The 15,176-nt window shown below is 40.6% G+C and overlaps 1 protein-coding gene across 2 annotated transcripts in view; it reads left to right on the top strand.

The window, feature by feature from the left end:
• NCAPD3 (non-SMC condensin II complex subunit D3) overlaps positions 1-15,176 on the top strand; it is a 69,612-nt gene that overhangs the window by 18,502 nt on the left and 35,934 nt on the right. For both annotated transcript variants that reach the window (XM_070765208.1, XM_070765207.1), the window contains exons 9-16: positions 963-1,035; positions 2,999-3,124; positions 3,899-4,151; positions 4,654-4,716; positions 6,040-6,123; positions 7,763-7,836; positions 8,919-9,053; positions 10,194-10,414. In XM_070765208.1, the coding sequence (XP_070621309.1) occupies positions 963-1,035; positions 2,999-3,124; positions 3,899-4,151; positions 4,654-4,716; positions 6,040-6,123; positions 7,763-7,836; positions 8,919-9,053; positions 10,194-10,414 (1,029 nt within the window). The remainder of the gene's footprint in view (positions 1-962; positions 1,036-2,998; positions 3,125-3,898; positions 4,152-4,653; positions 4,717-6,039; positions 6,124-7,762; positions 7,837-8,918; positions 9,054-10,193; positions 10,415-15,176) is intronic.

The raw sequence follows: 15,176 nt of genomic DNA, 5'->3' as shown, positions 1-15,176 counted from the left end.
AATGATATAAAGAATAGAATAGAATATGAAATAATAGAATAGAATACAGAATGCAATGCAGAAGACAATATTGGAATAGGAATAAGAAGACTAACAAGAGTTAGAATAGAATATGAAATAATGAATAGAGTAGAACAGAATAGGAAAGAATAGAATGCAGAATACAATGTAGGAATAGAATAGAATGTGAAATAATAAATAGAATATGAAATAATAGAATAGAATACAGAAATAGGATAGAATATGAAATAATGAATAGAGTAGAATGGGAAAGAATAAAATAGAATAGAATACAGAATTCCTATACAATGTAGGAATAAAAAGAATTAGAATAGAATAGAATATGAATAGAATAGAATTAGAATAGAATAGAATATGAAATAATGAATAAAATATGAAATAATAGAATAGAATACAGAATACAATATAGGAATAGGATAGAATATGAAATAATGAACATAATAGAATAGGAAAGAATAGAATAGAATACAGAATTTCTATACAATATAGGAATAAGAAGAATTAGAATAGAATAGAATATGAAATAATGAATAGACTGGAATGGAATATAGAACAGAGCTGTTAGCTCGAGCAGGAGAACCTATACCATTTCAGATAAGTGACTGCTTAGTCTCTTCTTAAAGTAAGTTTGGCTCCGTTTTACGAGTCTTCTTGCCACCGTTGTTAAGTGAATCATCTGAGTTTGTTAAAGTTAGTTAAGACGGTTGTTAAGGGAATCCAGTTTTCCCATTGTCTTGGCTTGTCAGAAGGTCGCAAAAGGGGACGGCTTAAATCCCGGGAGGCCACCACCGTCATAAATAGGAACCCATTGCCAGGTGCCTGAATTATGATCCTGTGACCCTGGAGATGCTAGAAGGGTCATCAGTGTGAAAAACGGCCGTACCTCTGAATGAAACTGTTGTAACCCGAGGACTCCCTCTCTTTGCGTATCTCCTACCTAGCTCTCTGGTGGAAGAATTGAAAGAAGTTGCCTTCCCCATATTAAGGATTTTGCTGCAACATATTTGTGTCAAGGTGAGTTGTGTTCTTTACCTGTCCGTTTGGGTGAGGGTGGACAGGGATGGAGGAGAGTTTTCCTGACAACGGCAGTCAATCGAGAATCGATGTCTTGGAGTAAAAGTATTGGAGAAGTTTGAAGATTTTTCTCGGGCAACTTTCAAGTTTCACTTCTGGCTATCTTCGCATCCTGAATTCAGGTCTTGATTTTAAAGTTGTACTTTAACATATTCTGCTGCACGAATCCCAGCGACCAGTTAGGTCCCACAGAGTAGATCTTCTCCGGGTCCCGTCAACCAAACAATGTCGCTTGGCGGGACCCAGGGGAAGAGCCTTCTCTGTGGCGGCCCCGGCCCTCTGGAACCAACTCCCCCCAGAGATTAGAATTGCCCCCACCCTCCTTGCCTTTCGTAAGCTACTTAAAACCCACCTCTGCCGTCAGGCATGGGGGAATTGAGATCCTCTTCCGCCCTAGGCCTTTACAATTCTATGCATGGTATGTATGTATGTATGCTTGGTTTTTATATTAATGGGTTTTTAATTCGTTTTTAGTATTAGATTACTATTGTACACTGTTTTATTGTTGCTGTTAGCCGCTCCGAGTCTCCGGAGAGGGGCGGCATACAAATCCAATAAATAAGTAAGTAAGTAAGTAAGTAAGTAAGTAAGTAAGTAAGTAAGTAAGTAAACAAACAAACAAACAAACAAACTCAAAACAGGTCTTTTTTATTCTATATTTTTTCATTAGTAGGTCTTTTGATTCCACAAACTCTGTCCCATCACCCCGTTTATCATTCTGACTGCTGTTTACGTGGTTCTCCTTTTCTTAGGGATTAGCGTTACCGTATTTTTCGGACTATAAGATGAGCCCCACCTGCCCACCCCCAAAAAACGGGTGGAAACGTCTTTGCGTCTTATAGATCGAACACTTTCCTGTTTTTGGCCTCCCAAACCAGAGATGGGATTCAGCAGGTTTTAATCAGTTTTGGAGAACTGGTAGCGGAAAGTTTGAGTAGTTTGGAAAACCACATCTGACTGGCCCCGCCCCATCTATTCTCTGCCTCCTGAGTCTCAACTGATTGGGAGGAAATGGGGATTTTATAGTATCCTTCCCTTCCATGCCCAGCAAAATAAAAATAAAAATTGGAATCCTACCACTGCTCCAGAACCCTCCGTGTGTTGCCTTTTTGGCTTCCCCAGCCTCCAGAAGCACATTGCAGGCCAAAAATGGCCCCTGCAGAGGGTTTGGGGGGCTAAAAAGGTCCTCTTTTTGTGGCCTGCAAAGCGGCGAAAACAGGACACACAGAGGTCAAAAATGTCTTCTGTTTTTCTTGTTTTCCTCCTCTAAATCTAGGTGTGTTTTCTATTCTGGTGCGTTTTATAGTCCGAAAAATACAGTAACACTGTTTTAATAATTAAATTAATTAAAATTACTATTTTGATTACATTAAAGTATTAATTAGTATTAAAACGGGGGTTCATTTGCGGTGGCCCTCTCACTGGGATCCTCTTCCGTGAATTAGTCGTAGCGGAAAGCCCGGTATCAACATAATAACAATAATAACAATAATAATAATAATAATAATAATAATAATAATAATAATAATACTTTATTGGATTTGTATGCCGCCCCTCTCCATAGACTCGGGGCGGCTAACAACAATCTAGTAACCAACCCCGTGTTGTTATTTTTTTATTTTAAAAATAAAGTTTTATTTATTTATATATAACATATATACATATAACATACAAAACAAAACAAAGACATTTAAAAACATTGGATGTTTGTGTAGCAAATCTGTATAGCAATTCTTACTGTGCTCAAACTATTACATACCTATTTTTAGATATTTATTATAAACCAGTTTCAAAACAATAATCATACTTTATATAAACTAACCAACCCTGCATTGAAGACACTGTGACGGAATGTCTAACTTCAGCTGAATTTTATCCCACCCTTTATTCCTTTTCATTCCAGGTTCCAGATAAATCTGAATACCGGACCTATGCGGCATTATCTTTGTCACAGCTGCTTTACAAACTCCCTTGCGCCGAGCATGCCAGATTCATTTCTTGGCTGTATGGATACTCACGCAATAACAAGGTAAAGAAACGAACCCAATGAACTAATTTCGGAATTTCCACCCTCATCCAAGACAACAAAGCGTTACCATAGTGGATTCTGAAAGCGGCAGAATCTATCTGTCCAGAGAACCTCCGGAACCGTCTGCTACCGCACAAATCCCAGCGACCGATAAAGTCCCACAGAGTTGGCCTTCTCCGTGTCCCGTCGACTAAACAATGTCGTTTGGTGGGCCCCAGGGGAAGAGCCTTCTCTGTGGCGGCACCGGCCCTCTGGAATCAACTCCCCCCCGGAGATTAGAATTGCCCCCACCCTCCTTGTCTTTCGTAAACTACTAAAGACCCATCTATACCTCCAGGCATGGGGGAGTTGAGACACCTTTCCTCCAGGCTCTTTATATTTTATGTTTCGTATGTATGTGTTGTTTGGTTTTTAAATATGAGATATTCTTTCCCCCTAGGCCTTTACAATTTATGTATGGTAGGGGCGGCATACAAATCCAAATAATTAATAAATAAATAAATAAATAAATAAATAAATAAATAAATAAATAAATAAATAAATAAATGTATGTTTGGTTTTTACAATAAGGGTTTTTAGTTGTTTTAGTATTGGATTTATATGATGTTTTTTTATTACTGTTGTTAGCCGCCCCGAGTCTACGGAGAGGGGCGGCATACAAATCCAATTAATAATAATAATAATAATAATAATAATAATAATAATAATAATAATAATAATAATAATAATAATATTGCTGTTGCTAACATGCCTCTTATTTTCCTTCCGTAACAGACTTCCTACCGGGTTTTTGCACTCGATGTGGCCTTGGCTTTGTTAGAACATCCAGAGAGGTTTCAGGATGTCGTTTTGACCGAGGAGGAGCAGGTGTTTCTGAAACACAAGTTCTTGGTTCAGGTCATGATCTTCGGCCGGTGTTCGGACAAAGTGCCCACCGTTCGCAGCAAAGCCCTCTCAAGCTTCGCTCAGTGCCTCGAAAACAAAGTTGCAGCAAACGTGCAGGACATTCAAGAGCTGTTGCATGGGAGTAAGTACGAGCTCTCAGAAGATGACCGCTAGGCATATAGAGTTTCATCTGGTGACACCTGATGAAGTGGACAAGGCCATTGGAGCTGTGAGTTCCGCCACCTGCTTACTGGATCCGTGTCCCTCCTGGCTGGTTTGGGGAGGGGGTCCTTTCCAGATCCCTACAAGGAGGCACTTGTGCGCCCCCTCCTCAAGAAGCCTTCCCTGGATCCAGCCATCGTTAACAACTACCGGCCAGTCTCCAACCTTCCCTTTATGGGGAAGGTTGTTGAGAAGGTGGTGGCGCTATACTGGTATAAAATAGAGATTTGGGACAGCAGTTTGTGCCAAGTGAGGCTATCAGGAAGCCTAGGTCAGAACAATGAATGCAACTTTGAACCGTCACTGAATGGTTGTAAATCAAAGATTACCTGTACAATTACCTTGTAAACTTTTTCTGCTCCGGTGTGAAATTCGCAAGTGAATAGGGTTAACTCATCCTTTCCGTTTGTCTTTCTCTACAGCAGCCTGTTCTTCGGCCATGGATACAAACACTCCCGCTCAAACATTCCTAACCAATGTTGAAGGTAAATATTCCAGCCTGCTAAAGAGACTAGCCACCATTCTGTCCCATTCTTTGCTCAAGGTTGAGGCCTGTTCAAAATATTTCCTGGTGGAAAGAGATCTCCAGATTATCTATCTATCTATCTATCTATCTATCTATCTATCTATCTATCTATCTATCTATCTATCTATCTATCTATCTTCAGTATCTATCTATCTATCTATCTATCTATCTATCTATCTTCAGTATCTATCTATCTATCTATCTATCTATCTATCTATCTATCTATCTACAGTATCTATCTATCTATCCATCTATCCGTCTATCTGTCTATCTACAGTATCTATCTATCTATCTATCTACCTACCTACCTACCTACCTATCTATCTTGCTCAAAAAAATAAAGGGAACACTTAAACAACACAATATAACTCCAAGTAAATCAAACTTCTGTGAAATCAAACTGTCTACTTAGGAAGCAATACTGATTGACAATCAATTTCACACATTGTCAGCACATTCAACTTTGTACAGAACAAAGTATTCAATGAGAATGTTTCATTCATTCAGATCTAGGATGTGTTCTTTGAGTGTTCCCTTTATTTTTTTGAGCAGTGTATCTACCTACCTACCTACCAACCTTTCGTTATCTATCCATCCATCCATCTATGTACCTACCTATCATTATCTATCCTATCTATCTATCTAGTAGGGAGACTACTATGGATCTATTTCGGGTTTATTTGCCTTCATCAGGTAGCCACACCCTTACTGGGATTTTAACCTGTGGCCTCTGCCTTTTAAGGCAGTGGCCTTAGCCTCTAGGCTACAGGCTCATCTCAGCTTGTACCAGCTTCGTTGAGCAATTGTTTTCTCCCTTGAAAATCTCCCCCTCAGTTTTACGATCTTCAAGAGAGAGAGAGAGGTGCTAGGATCGTTAAATATCTTTTGGGAAAAGTAGGAACTCAGATGAGTTTATAATTGTTCTGGGAGCCTCCGCTAAGAGTCTTCCGTTTCATTTAAACCGCCCATAGACTCTCCTTGAGTAAATATAGCATCGTTTGAAATAATGTGATAGGTGGGCTCTTCAGTTTCTTCGCCGTCTTCTCCAACTGTTTCCCACCTTTAATTCTTCCTCTTGAAGATGTGTCACAATTTGTCACTCTGGCAGCAGAATAACGCAACATGGGTCTTGTTTCTGGCACCGCGGTATCGTATCTGTGCCCACACCTTTTGAGAATTTTCCCCCGTTCGCCTAATCCCTGCCCACTCCTGTGAGTAATAAACCTTCTTGCTTTGATTCTTGGTTTTCTGAAATAACTCACTGAGGGGGCTTCTTTTAAAGGTCGTACTAGCCATCAGATGAAGACCTTCCCAACCTTCAAAACCATCGAAGTGACCAACGAACGGGACTCCACCGAGTTTGATGGTACGCCGGATTTAACATTGCATGTTTCTTTCCCTGTATTTTATTTTATTTTTTTATTATACAGTGTTCCCTCGATTTTCGCGGGTTCAAACTTTGCGGAAAGTCTATACCACGGTTTTTCAAAAATATTAATTAAAAAATACTTTGCGGGTTTTTTCCCTATACTACAGTTTTTCCCACCCGATGATGTCATATGTCATCGCCAAACTTTCGTCTGCCTTTAATAAATATTTTTTTAAATAAACTTTAATAAATAAACATGGTGAGTAATAATCTGAATGGTTGCTAAGGGTGGAAAATTGCAATTTAGGGGTTTAAAGTGTTAAGGGATGGCTTGTGATACTGTTCATAGCCAAAAATAGTTTATTTACTTCCGCATCTCTACTTCGCGGAAATTCAACTTTCGCAGGCGGTCTCAGAATGCATCCCCCGCGAAAATCGAGGGAACACTGTACTTCTATGCCGCCCTTCTCCTGAGACTCAGGGAAGCTTATAGCAAGACAAATACAAAATATGTGAGAAATCTAACATTTTAAACCCTAAGAAACATCGAATCTTAAATCATATCAAAATCTGACAAGAGTTATACAGTGATACCTCGTCTTACGAACCCCTCGTCATACGAACTTTTTGAGATACGAACCTGGGGTTTAAGATTTTTTTGCCTCGTCTTCCAAACTATTTTCACCTTACGAACCCAAGCCGCCGCCGCTGGGATGCCCCGCCTCCGGACTTCCGTTGCCAACGAAGCGCCCGTTTTTGTGCTGGTGGGATTTCCCTGAGGCTCCCCTCCACGGGAAACCCCACCTCCGGACTTCCGTGTTTTTGCGATGCTGCAGGGGAATCCCAGCAGGGGAATCCCAGCAGCGCAAAAACGGGTGCTTCGCTGGCAACGGAAGTCCGGAGGTAGGGTTTCCCAGCGAGGGGAGCCGCAGTGAAATCGCAGCATCGCAAAAACGCAGACATCTGGTGGGATTTCCCATGGAGGGGAGCCTCAAGGGAATCCCCCCAGCGCAAAAACGGGCGCTTCGGCTGGCAAAAGGGGTGGATTTTGGGCTTGCACGCATTAATCGCTTTTCCATTGACTCCTATGGGAAACATTATTTTGTCTTACGAACTTTTCACCTTAAGAACCTCGTCTTAAGTTTGTAAGACAAGGTATCACTGTATTTCCTGCCATCGAGTTTGGAGCGGATTACTTTTAAGTTAGAATCTGTTGTGTGCTCGTGTGTTGTTGTGGTTGAAGCTGAAATAGTCGTTGACAGGAAGGACGTTGTAGCAGATGATATTATGGGCTATGCTTAGCTCGTGTTTTAGTTCTAAGTTTTCTAAACCTAGGATTGTAAGTCTAGTTGCGTAGGGTGAGGGAATATTGAAAAGCAAGTCCAGGTCTGGAGACACAGCAGTTGTCTTAACACCCCAAATTTGGAAAATAAAATAAAATATTTTTTTTAAAGCTGTATTTTTCTTTCCTCCCAAAGATTTGAATTATTATTTATTTGAAAACAGCTTTGAAAATTGTGTCCCTTGGCTGGAAGTCCACCCTCCTGACTGAATAAATGTTAAATGCTTGTGATGCTCAATTGAGCACGTGGCAAGTTTTAAGATGTCTCAATTCTCCTTCTCCTCTCTTCAACAGGGAAAGAACTCATGGCCATCCTGAGACAGAGAGCTATGGACGAGAAGACCAACGTGAGGAAATCGGCCCTGCAGGTAGCTATCTCATCTCTTCTGCTCCTGTCCAGGACTAGAATTCACAATTGCAGGGTCTCTAGGCTAGCACCTCCACCCCTGCCCATTATAGCTACAATTTTTCATTGATTTGTGCCTAAGGGTGGGACTAGAATTCACAGTCTCCTGGTCTCTAGGCCAGCACCTCCCCGACTGTCCCATTATAGGTGACAATTTTCAATGATTAGTGCCTAAGAGTGGGACTAGAACTCCGAGTCTTCTGGTTTCTAGGCCAGCACCTTCACAACTGCCCCATTATAGCTACCATTTTTAAACGTGGGACTAGAATTCACAGTCTCCTGGTCTCTATGCCAGCACCTTCCCGACTGTCCCATTATAGGTGACAATTTTTAAGGGTGGGACTAGAATTCACAGTCTCCTGGTCTCTAGGCCAGCACCTTCCCGACTGTCCCATTATAAGTAAAATTTTTCAATGATTCATGCCTAGACTAGAATTGGGACTAGAATTCACAGACTCATAGAAACATAGAAGATTGATGGCAAAAAAAGACCTCATGGTCCATCTAGTCTGCCCTTATACTATTTCCTGTATTTTATCTTAGGATGGATCTATGTTTATCCCAGGCATGTTTAAATTCAGTGACTGTGGATTTACCAACCATGTCTCCTGGAAGTTTGTTCCAAGCATCTATTATTCTTTCAGTAAAATAATACTAGATGGACCATGAGGTCTTTTCCTGCCCTCAGTCTTCTATGTTTCTAAGTATTTCTTCCATCTCTACTATCTTTTGTCGCCAAACCTCCCGAGGATCTGTCCAACTCTCAATTTTTTTCTTTTCAAAGATTCCTTTCTGTTTATCTAGTATTACTTTTTGGTCTTTTAACTTGTATTAGCATTGGTTCGTAAGTTTTTTTAAAATTACCTCCTCCCTCTTATTGTTTCATTTGGTCTTTTGTATTGCTTGCTCTGAGTTGAATTCCAAGATCATCTTTTTTTCAACTCTTTGGATTTCTTTAATCGAAAACGGATGCTTCTGGGAAGAGCTCACCCCATTTATCTCTTTCCCACCTCCACCTCTTTCCCTCTGTTGTTCGATGTCCAGGTGTTGACCAGCATTTTGAAGCACACCGTGGTCCCGTGCACCCCAGAAGAACTGACCACCGTCCAGGAGCGTTGTCGTGATCCAGCCCTCTCCGTCAGGAAGTTAGCGCTGCAGTCTGTGACGGAGCTCTTACAGGTAAAGCGTGGGTGTGGGTTTCACCACATTCTGACCAGGTCTGCAGAACTGGCAGTGGAAGGCACATGAGTCTTTGCCATGTTTCAGCTCCGGTGCATATGCTGTAGAAACATAGAAACATAGAAGACTGACGGCAGAAAAAGACCTCATGGTCCGTCTAGTCTGCCCTTATACTATTTTCTGTATTTTATCTTAGGATGGATATATGTTTATCCCAGGCATGTTTAAATTCAGTTACTGTGGATTTATCTACCACGTCTGCTGGAAGTTTGTTCCAAGGATCTACTATTCTTTCAGTGAAATAAAATTTTCTCTTGTTGCTTTTGATCTTTCCCCCAACTAACTTCAGATTGTGTCCCCTTGTTCTTGTGTTCACTTTCCTATTAAAAACACTTCCCTCCTGAACCTTATTTAACCCTTTAACATATTTAAATGTTTCAATCATGTCCCCCCTTTTCCTTCTGTCCTCCAGACTATACAGATTGAGTTCATGAAGTCTTTCCTGATATGTTTTATGCTTAAGACCTTCCACCATTCTTGTAGCCCATCTTTGGACCCGTTCAATTTTGTCAATATCTTTTTGTAGGTGAGGTCTCCAGAACTGAACACAGTATTCCAAATGTGGTCTCACCAGCGCTCTATAAAAGGGGATCACAATCTCCCTCTTCCTGCTTGTTATACCTCTAGCTATGCAGCCAAGCATCCTACTTGCCTTTCCTACTGCCCGACCACACTGCTCACCCATTTTGAGACTGTCAGAAATCACTACCCTTGGCTGGGGAATTCTGGGAGTTGAAGTCCAGATATCTTCAAGTTGCCAAGGTTGGGAAACACTGGTCTAGTCCAGGGGTAGGCAAAGTTGGCTCTTCTACAACTTGTGGACTTCAACTCCCAGAATTCCTGAGCCAATCATGCTAGACCAGGAATTCTGGGAGTTGAAATCCACATGTCATAGAAGAGCCAGCTTTGCTTATCCCTGGACTCTAGATGACCTACAAGGTCCCTTCCAATTCATCTGTTCAATCTCAGCATGAGTCGCCGTGCGGTGCAAATACGCGGACCATATAAATTTCCTAAAATAAAACAAACCCAACTAGCCAAAACCCGAGCTTTCCAACCGACGTCTTTTCCCTCTTCCAGTCCCAACCAAAGAACCTTCTGATGCAGAAGACCTGGCTCGTGGGAGTCATCCCCGTCGTTATGGACTGTGAGACCTCCGTGCAGGAGAAAGTCCTGGAGTGCATTGACCACCTCTTGCTGCAGCCCTTGAAGCCCTGCCATAAATTCACCCACCAAGACAAGGACCAAGTGCTGGCCTGGGATCTCCTTACGTTGATCACGAAAGAGAATCAGGAGCTCAGGTAGGGGTTCTTAGCGTCTGCCTAGATACTAGATAAACTAAAGCACATTTATTTCAGCAGGCCTGGGGTTGTCGAGCGGTGGTTCTCCGCTCCGGCCATTTGTATGTATGAGCAATGACTGCATGCTGTTTTATTGGATTATTTTTAAAAAAATTAATAATTTTTTAAAAAAAAATAATTAATGAATCTAGAATTTATATAGTTATGTATTTTTATCATGTTTTTACTGAGTCCACAAGGAGAAGGGTGGCCTATAAATTTAATAAATGGAAGGAAGGATGGAAGGAAGGAAGGAAGGAAGGAAGAAAAAAATTAATGAATCTAGAATTTATATAGTTATGTATTTTTATCATGTTTTTACTGAGTCCACATGGAGAAGGGTGGCGTATAAATTTAATAAATTTAGGAAGGAAGGAAGAAAAAATAATAATTAATGAATCTAGAATTTATATAGTTATGTATTTTTATCATGTTTTTACTGAGTCCACATGGAGAAGGGTGGCGTATAAATTTAATAAATTTAGGAAGGAAGGAAGGAAGGAAAAATTAATTAATTAATCTAGAATTTATATAGTTACGTATTTTTATCATGTTTTTACTGAGTCCATAAGGAGAAGGGTGGCCTATAAATTTAATAAAAGGAAGGAAGGAAGGAAGAAGTGTTGACTTCCGACTCTCTGTTATAGTAACACAATGTATTAACATCAAATCACAGCTTTTTGATTTTCCATAATGATATGAAAAAGTCATTTCTGTAAAGAACTATCAACCTAATGGATAAAACCAGCGGTGAAATCTACTTACCTTCCCTACCCGTTCGGAAGTGTGTGTGTGCCACACATGTTTTTTCACCCTCTGCGCATGCGCAGAGGCTTAAAAAAGAGAAAATGGCGACCTCCGGGTGGGTGGGCAGAGCCTAGCGCTGTTGCCGCTACCGGTTCTCCAAACCTCCGGTGGCCACCGCTACCTATACGCCCGAACCGAGCCAAATCAGTAGCATTTCACCCCCTGGGTAAAACTCAAAGTCGGAGTTTCATTCTTTTCTACCTCAAGCATGAAGTTCAGGAGTGGTTTCCATGTGGACACAGAAGTACTTCGGTTCTTTTTTTTTAATCGAAGTGGTCAGTTTTGCCATTTCCACCAACTTCTGCAACCATTCTTCTACATTTGGAATCGAAGTGTCTTTCCATTTTTCCGTAGACCCTTGTTTTTTAGTTTTTTAAAACTTTTTTTATTATTTTATTTAACATACAAACGTTTAAACATCATACAAAACGACATTAAACATTTACGATTTATATATATACAAGATTTATCTTTTACCATTCTTTTTGCTATACTGTACCTTTTTCTTAATTTCCACCCTGTGGTATATTTTCTCCCACACTCTATAATAGTCCTTATTTTGTTGGTTTTGTATCTCGTATGTTAATTTGCTAAATTTGGCGCAGTCTAATATTTTTTTAATCACCATTTCTTCGTTTGGAGTCTTTTCTTGTTTCCATACTTGTGCATATGCTAATCTTGCAGCTGTGAGTAAGTGATTTATTAAGTAGTAGTTTTCTTTACTATGTTTGCCTCTGATTATGCCTAATAAATCGGTAGAGAAAGCAAGTAGGATGCTTGGCTGCATAGCTAGAGGTATAACAAGCAGGAAGAAGGAGATTATGATCCCGCTATATAGAATGCTGGTGAGACCACATTTGGAATACTGTGTTCAGTTCTGGAGACCTCACCTACAAAAAGATATTGACAAAATTGAATGGGTCCAGAGATGGGCTACAAGAATGGTGGAAGGTCTTAAGCATAAAGCCTATCAGGAAAGACTTCATGAACTCAATCTGTAGAGTCTGGAGGACAGAAGGAAAAGGGGGGACATGATCGAAACATTTAAATATATTAAAGGGTTAAATAAGGTCCAGGAGGGAAGTGTTTTTAATAGGAAAGTGAGCACAAGAACAAGGGGACACAATCTGAAGTTAGTTGGGGGAAAGATCAAAAGCAACATGAGAAAATATTATTTCACTGAAAGAGTAGTAGATCCTTGGAACAAACTTCCAGCAGACGTGGTAGATAAATCCACAGTCACTGAATTTAAACATGCCTGGGATAAACACATATCCATCCTAAGATAAAATACAGAAAATAGTATAAGGGCAGACTAGATGGACCAGGAGGTCTTTTTCTGCCGTCAGACTTATATGTTTCTAAATACATTTCCGGTTTTATCTCAAGTTTATAATCCAATATTTCTTCCATCCATGTCTGAATTTGGGTCCAATTTTTTTTTTGCTTCCTTACATTGCCACCAAATGTGGTGGTATGTTCCTACCTCTTTTTTTGCACTTCCAACATTTGTTTCTTACATTTACGTTTATTCTGGCTAAGCCCGCTGGCGCATAGTGCCATCGGAAGAACATTTTATCGAGATTGTCTTTGTATGGTGCTGATAGTGCCATCTTATAGTTTACTGACCATAGTTTTTCCCAGTCTTCTAGTTGAATCGCATAGCCAGCGTTGGTCATCCAAGCTATCATATTAGGTTTAACGATCTCTTCAATATTTTCGTAATTTAGACCCTTGTTTTTTAAATCAACCCTCCCTCCTTCGGAAAATATTCATTATTACTGAATCGGATCAAGGTGGTGCCGTGGATATTGCCTATCTGGACTTCAGCAAAGCCTTTGATACGGTTCCACATAAAGAGCTGATAGATAAATTAGTGAAGATTGGACTTAATCCCTGGATAGTTCAGTGGATTTCAAGCTGGCTGAAGCATAGACATCAGAGAGTTATTGTTAATGGCGAGTATTCTGAGCAGAGACAGGTTACAAGCGGTGTGCCCCAAGGGTCTGTTCTGGGTCCTGTTCTTTTTAATATGTTTGTGAGTGACATAGGGGAAGGTCTGGTAGGGAAGGTTTGCCTATTTGCCGATGACTCTAAAGTGTGCAATAGGGTTGATATTCCTGGAGGGGTCTGTAATATGGTAAATGATTTAGCGTTACTAGATAAATGGTCAAAGCAATGGAAACTGCAGTTTAATGTTTCCAAATGTAAAATAATGCACTTGGGGAAAAGGAATCCTCAATCTGAGTATTGCATTGGCAGTTCTGTGTTAGCAAAAACTTCAGAAGAGAAGGATTTAGGGGTAGTGATTTCTGACAGTCTCAAAATGGGTGAGCAGTGTAGTCGGGCGGTAGGAAAGGCAAGTAGGATGCTTGGCTGCATAGCTAGAGGTATAACAAGCAGGAAGAGGGAGATTGTGATCCCCTTATATAGAGCGCTGGTGAGACCACATTTGGAGTACTGTGTTCAGTTCTGGAGACCTCACCTACAAAAAGATATTGACAAAATTGAACGGGTCCAAAGACGGGCTACAAGAATGGTGGAAGGTCTGAAGTATAAAACGTACCAGGAAAGACTTCATGAACTCAATCTGTATAGTCTGGAGGACAGAAGGAAAAGGGGGGACATGATCGAAACATTTAAATATGTTAAAGGGTTAAATAGGGTTCAGGAGGGAAGTGTTTTTAACAGGAAAGTGAACACAAGAACAAGGGGACACAATCTGAAGTTAGTTGGGGGAAAGATCAAAGGCAACATGAGAAAATATTATTTTACTGAAAGAGTCGTAGATCCTTGGAACAAACTTCCAGCAGACGTGGTTGGTAAATCCACAATAACTGAATTTAAACATGCCTGGGATAAACATATATCCATTGTAAGATAAAATACAGGAAATAGTATAAGGGCAGACTAGATGGACTATGTGGTCTTTTTCTGCCGTCAGTCTTCTATGTTTCTATGTTTCTTCTACTGAGCTCAACTTGTTTCCCTGCCTGCAATTCTTCAGCATTTTTTCCATAGTCTCTCTCTCTCTCTCCCTCCCTCCGTCTCTTTCTCTCTCTCTCTCTCTCTTATTATTCTTTTTTCTTCTTCAGATTTTACAGTAAGCAACATAAGGGGTGAGGTGCCGCTTCTGGAATGACAGGAACATATGCTGAATTAAAAACAGCATCTGTTTATTAGTCAATAGCGTGTAACAACTTCTGAAATAGAACATGTTGTGTTAGGATGGATGATGCCACCACAAATCCTAATTTTGGCCCGGGGATGAGACACTTGGAATTTTTACACTGCCTGGGAGTTTTGCTGAATCATTTCATATTTTTTCGTCCCTATTTTGAGAGCCGTGGAAATGTGTACGGGAGGAAGACAAGTTTTGGCACGGAGGAATAACAATTTTGAAGTTTAAAGGGTCAATGGGTGACACACGAGAAAGATGAAGGCACTAAATCGAGATGTTGCTTAGTCATTAAAAAAAAAAAGCGTAGAAAACTTCTGACATGCCAAAATTAATTTCAGAGCCTCGTGTTTCAAAATCTGCTTTTGTGAATCTTTCAGTTAATCTGATAAACAGATTGTATAAAGGCACCGCCTTCTGCCGCACGAATCCCAGCGACCAGTTAGGTCCCAGAGAGTGGGTCTTCTCCAGGTCCCGTCAACCAAACAATGTCGCTTGGCAGGACCCAGAGGAAGAGCCTTCTCTGTGGCGGCCCCGGCCCTCTGGAACCAACTCCCCCCAGAGATTAGAATTGCCCCCACCCTCCTTGCCTTTCGTAAGCTGGTTAAAACCCACCTCTGCCGCCAGTCATGGGGGAACTGAGATACACTTTCCCCCTACGCCTTTGCAATTTTATGCATGGTATGTTTGTCTGTATGATTGGTCTTTATATAATGGGTTTTTAAACTGCTTTTTAGT

The sequence above is a fragment of the Erythrolamprus reginae genome, chromosome 12 (assembly GCF_031021105.1).
Source record: "Erythrolamprus reginae isolate rEryReg1 chromosome 12, rEryReg1.hap1, whole genome shotgun sequence".
Classification (NCBI taxonomy): Eukaryota; Metazoa; Chordata; class Lepidosauria; order Squamata; family Dipsadidae; genus Erythrolamprus; species Erythrolamprus reginae.
This window is presented reverse-complemented; position numbering and strand designations above follow the sequence as displayed.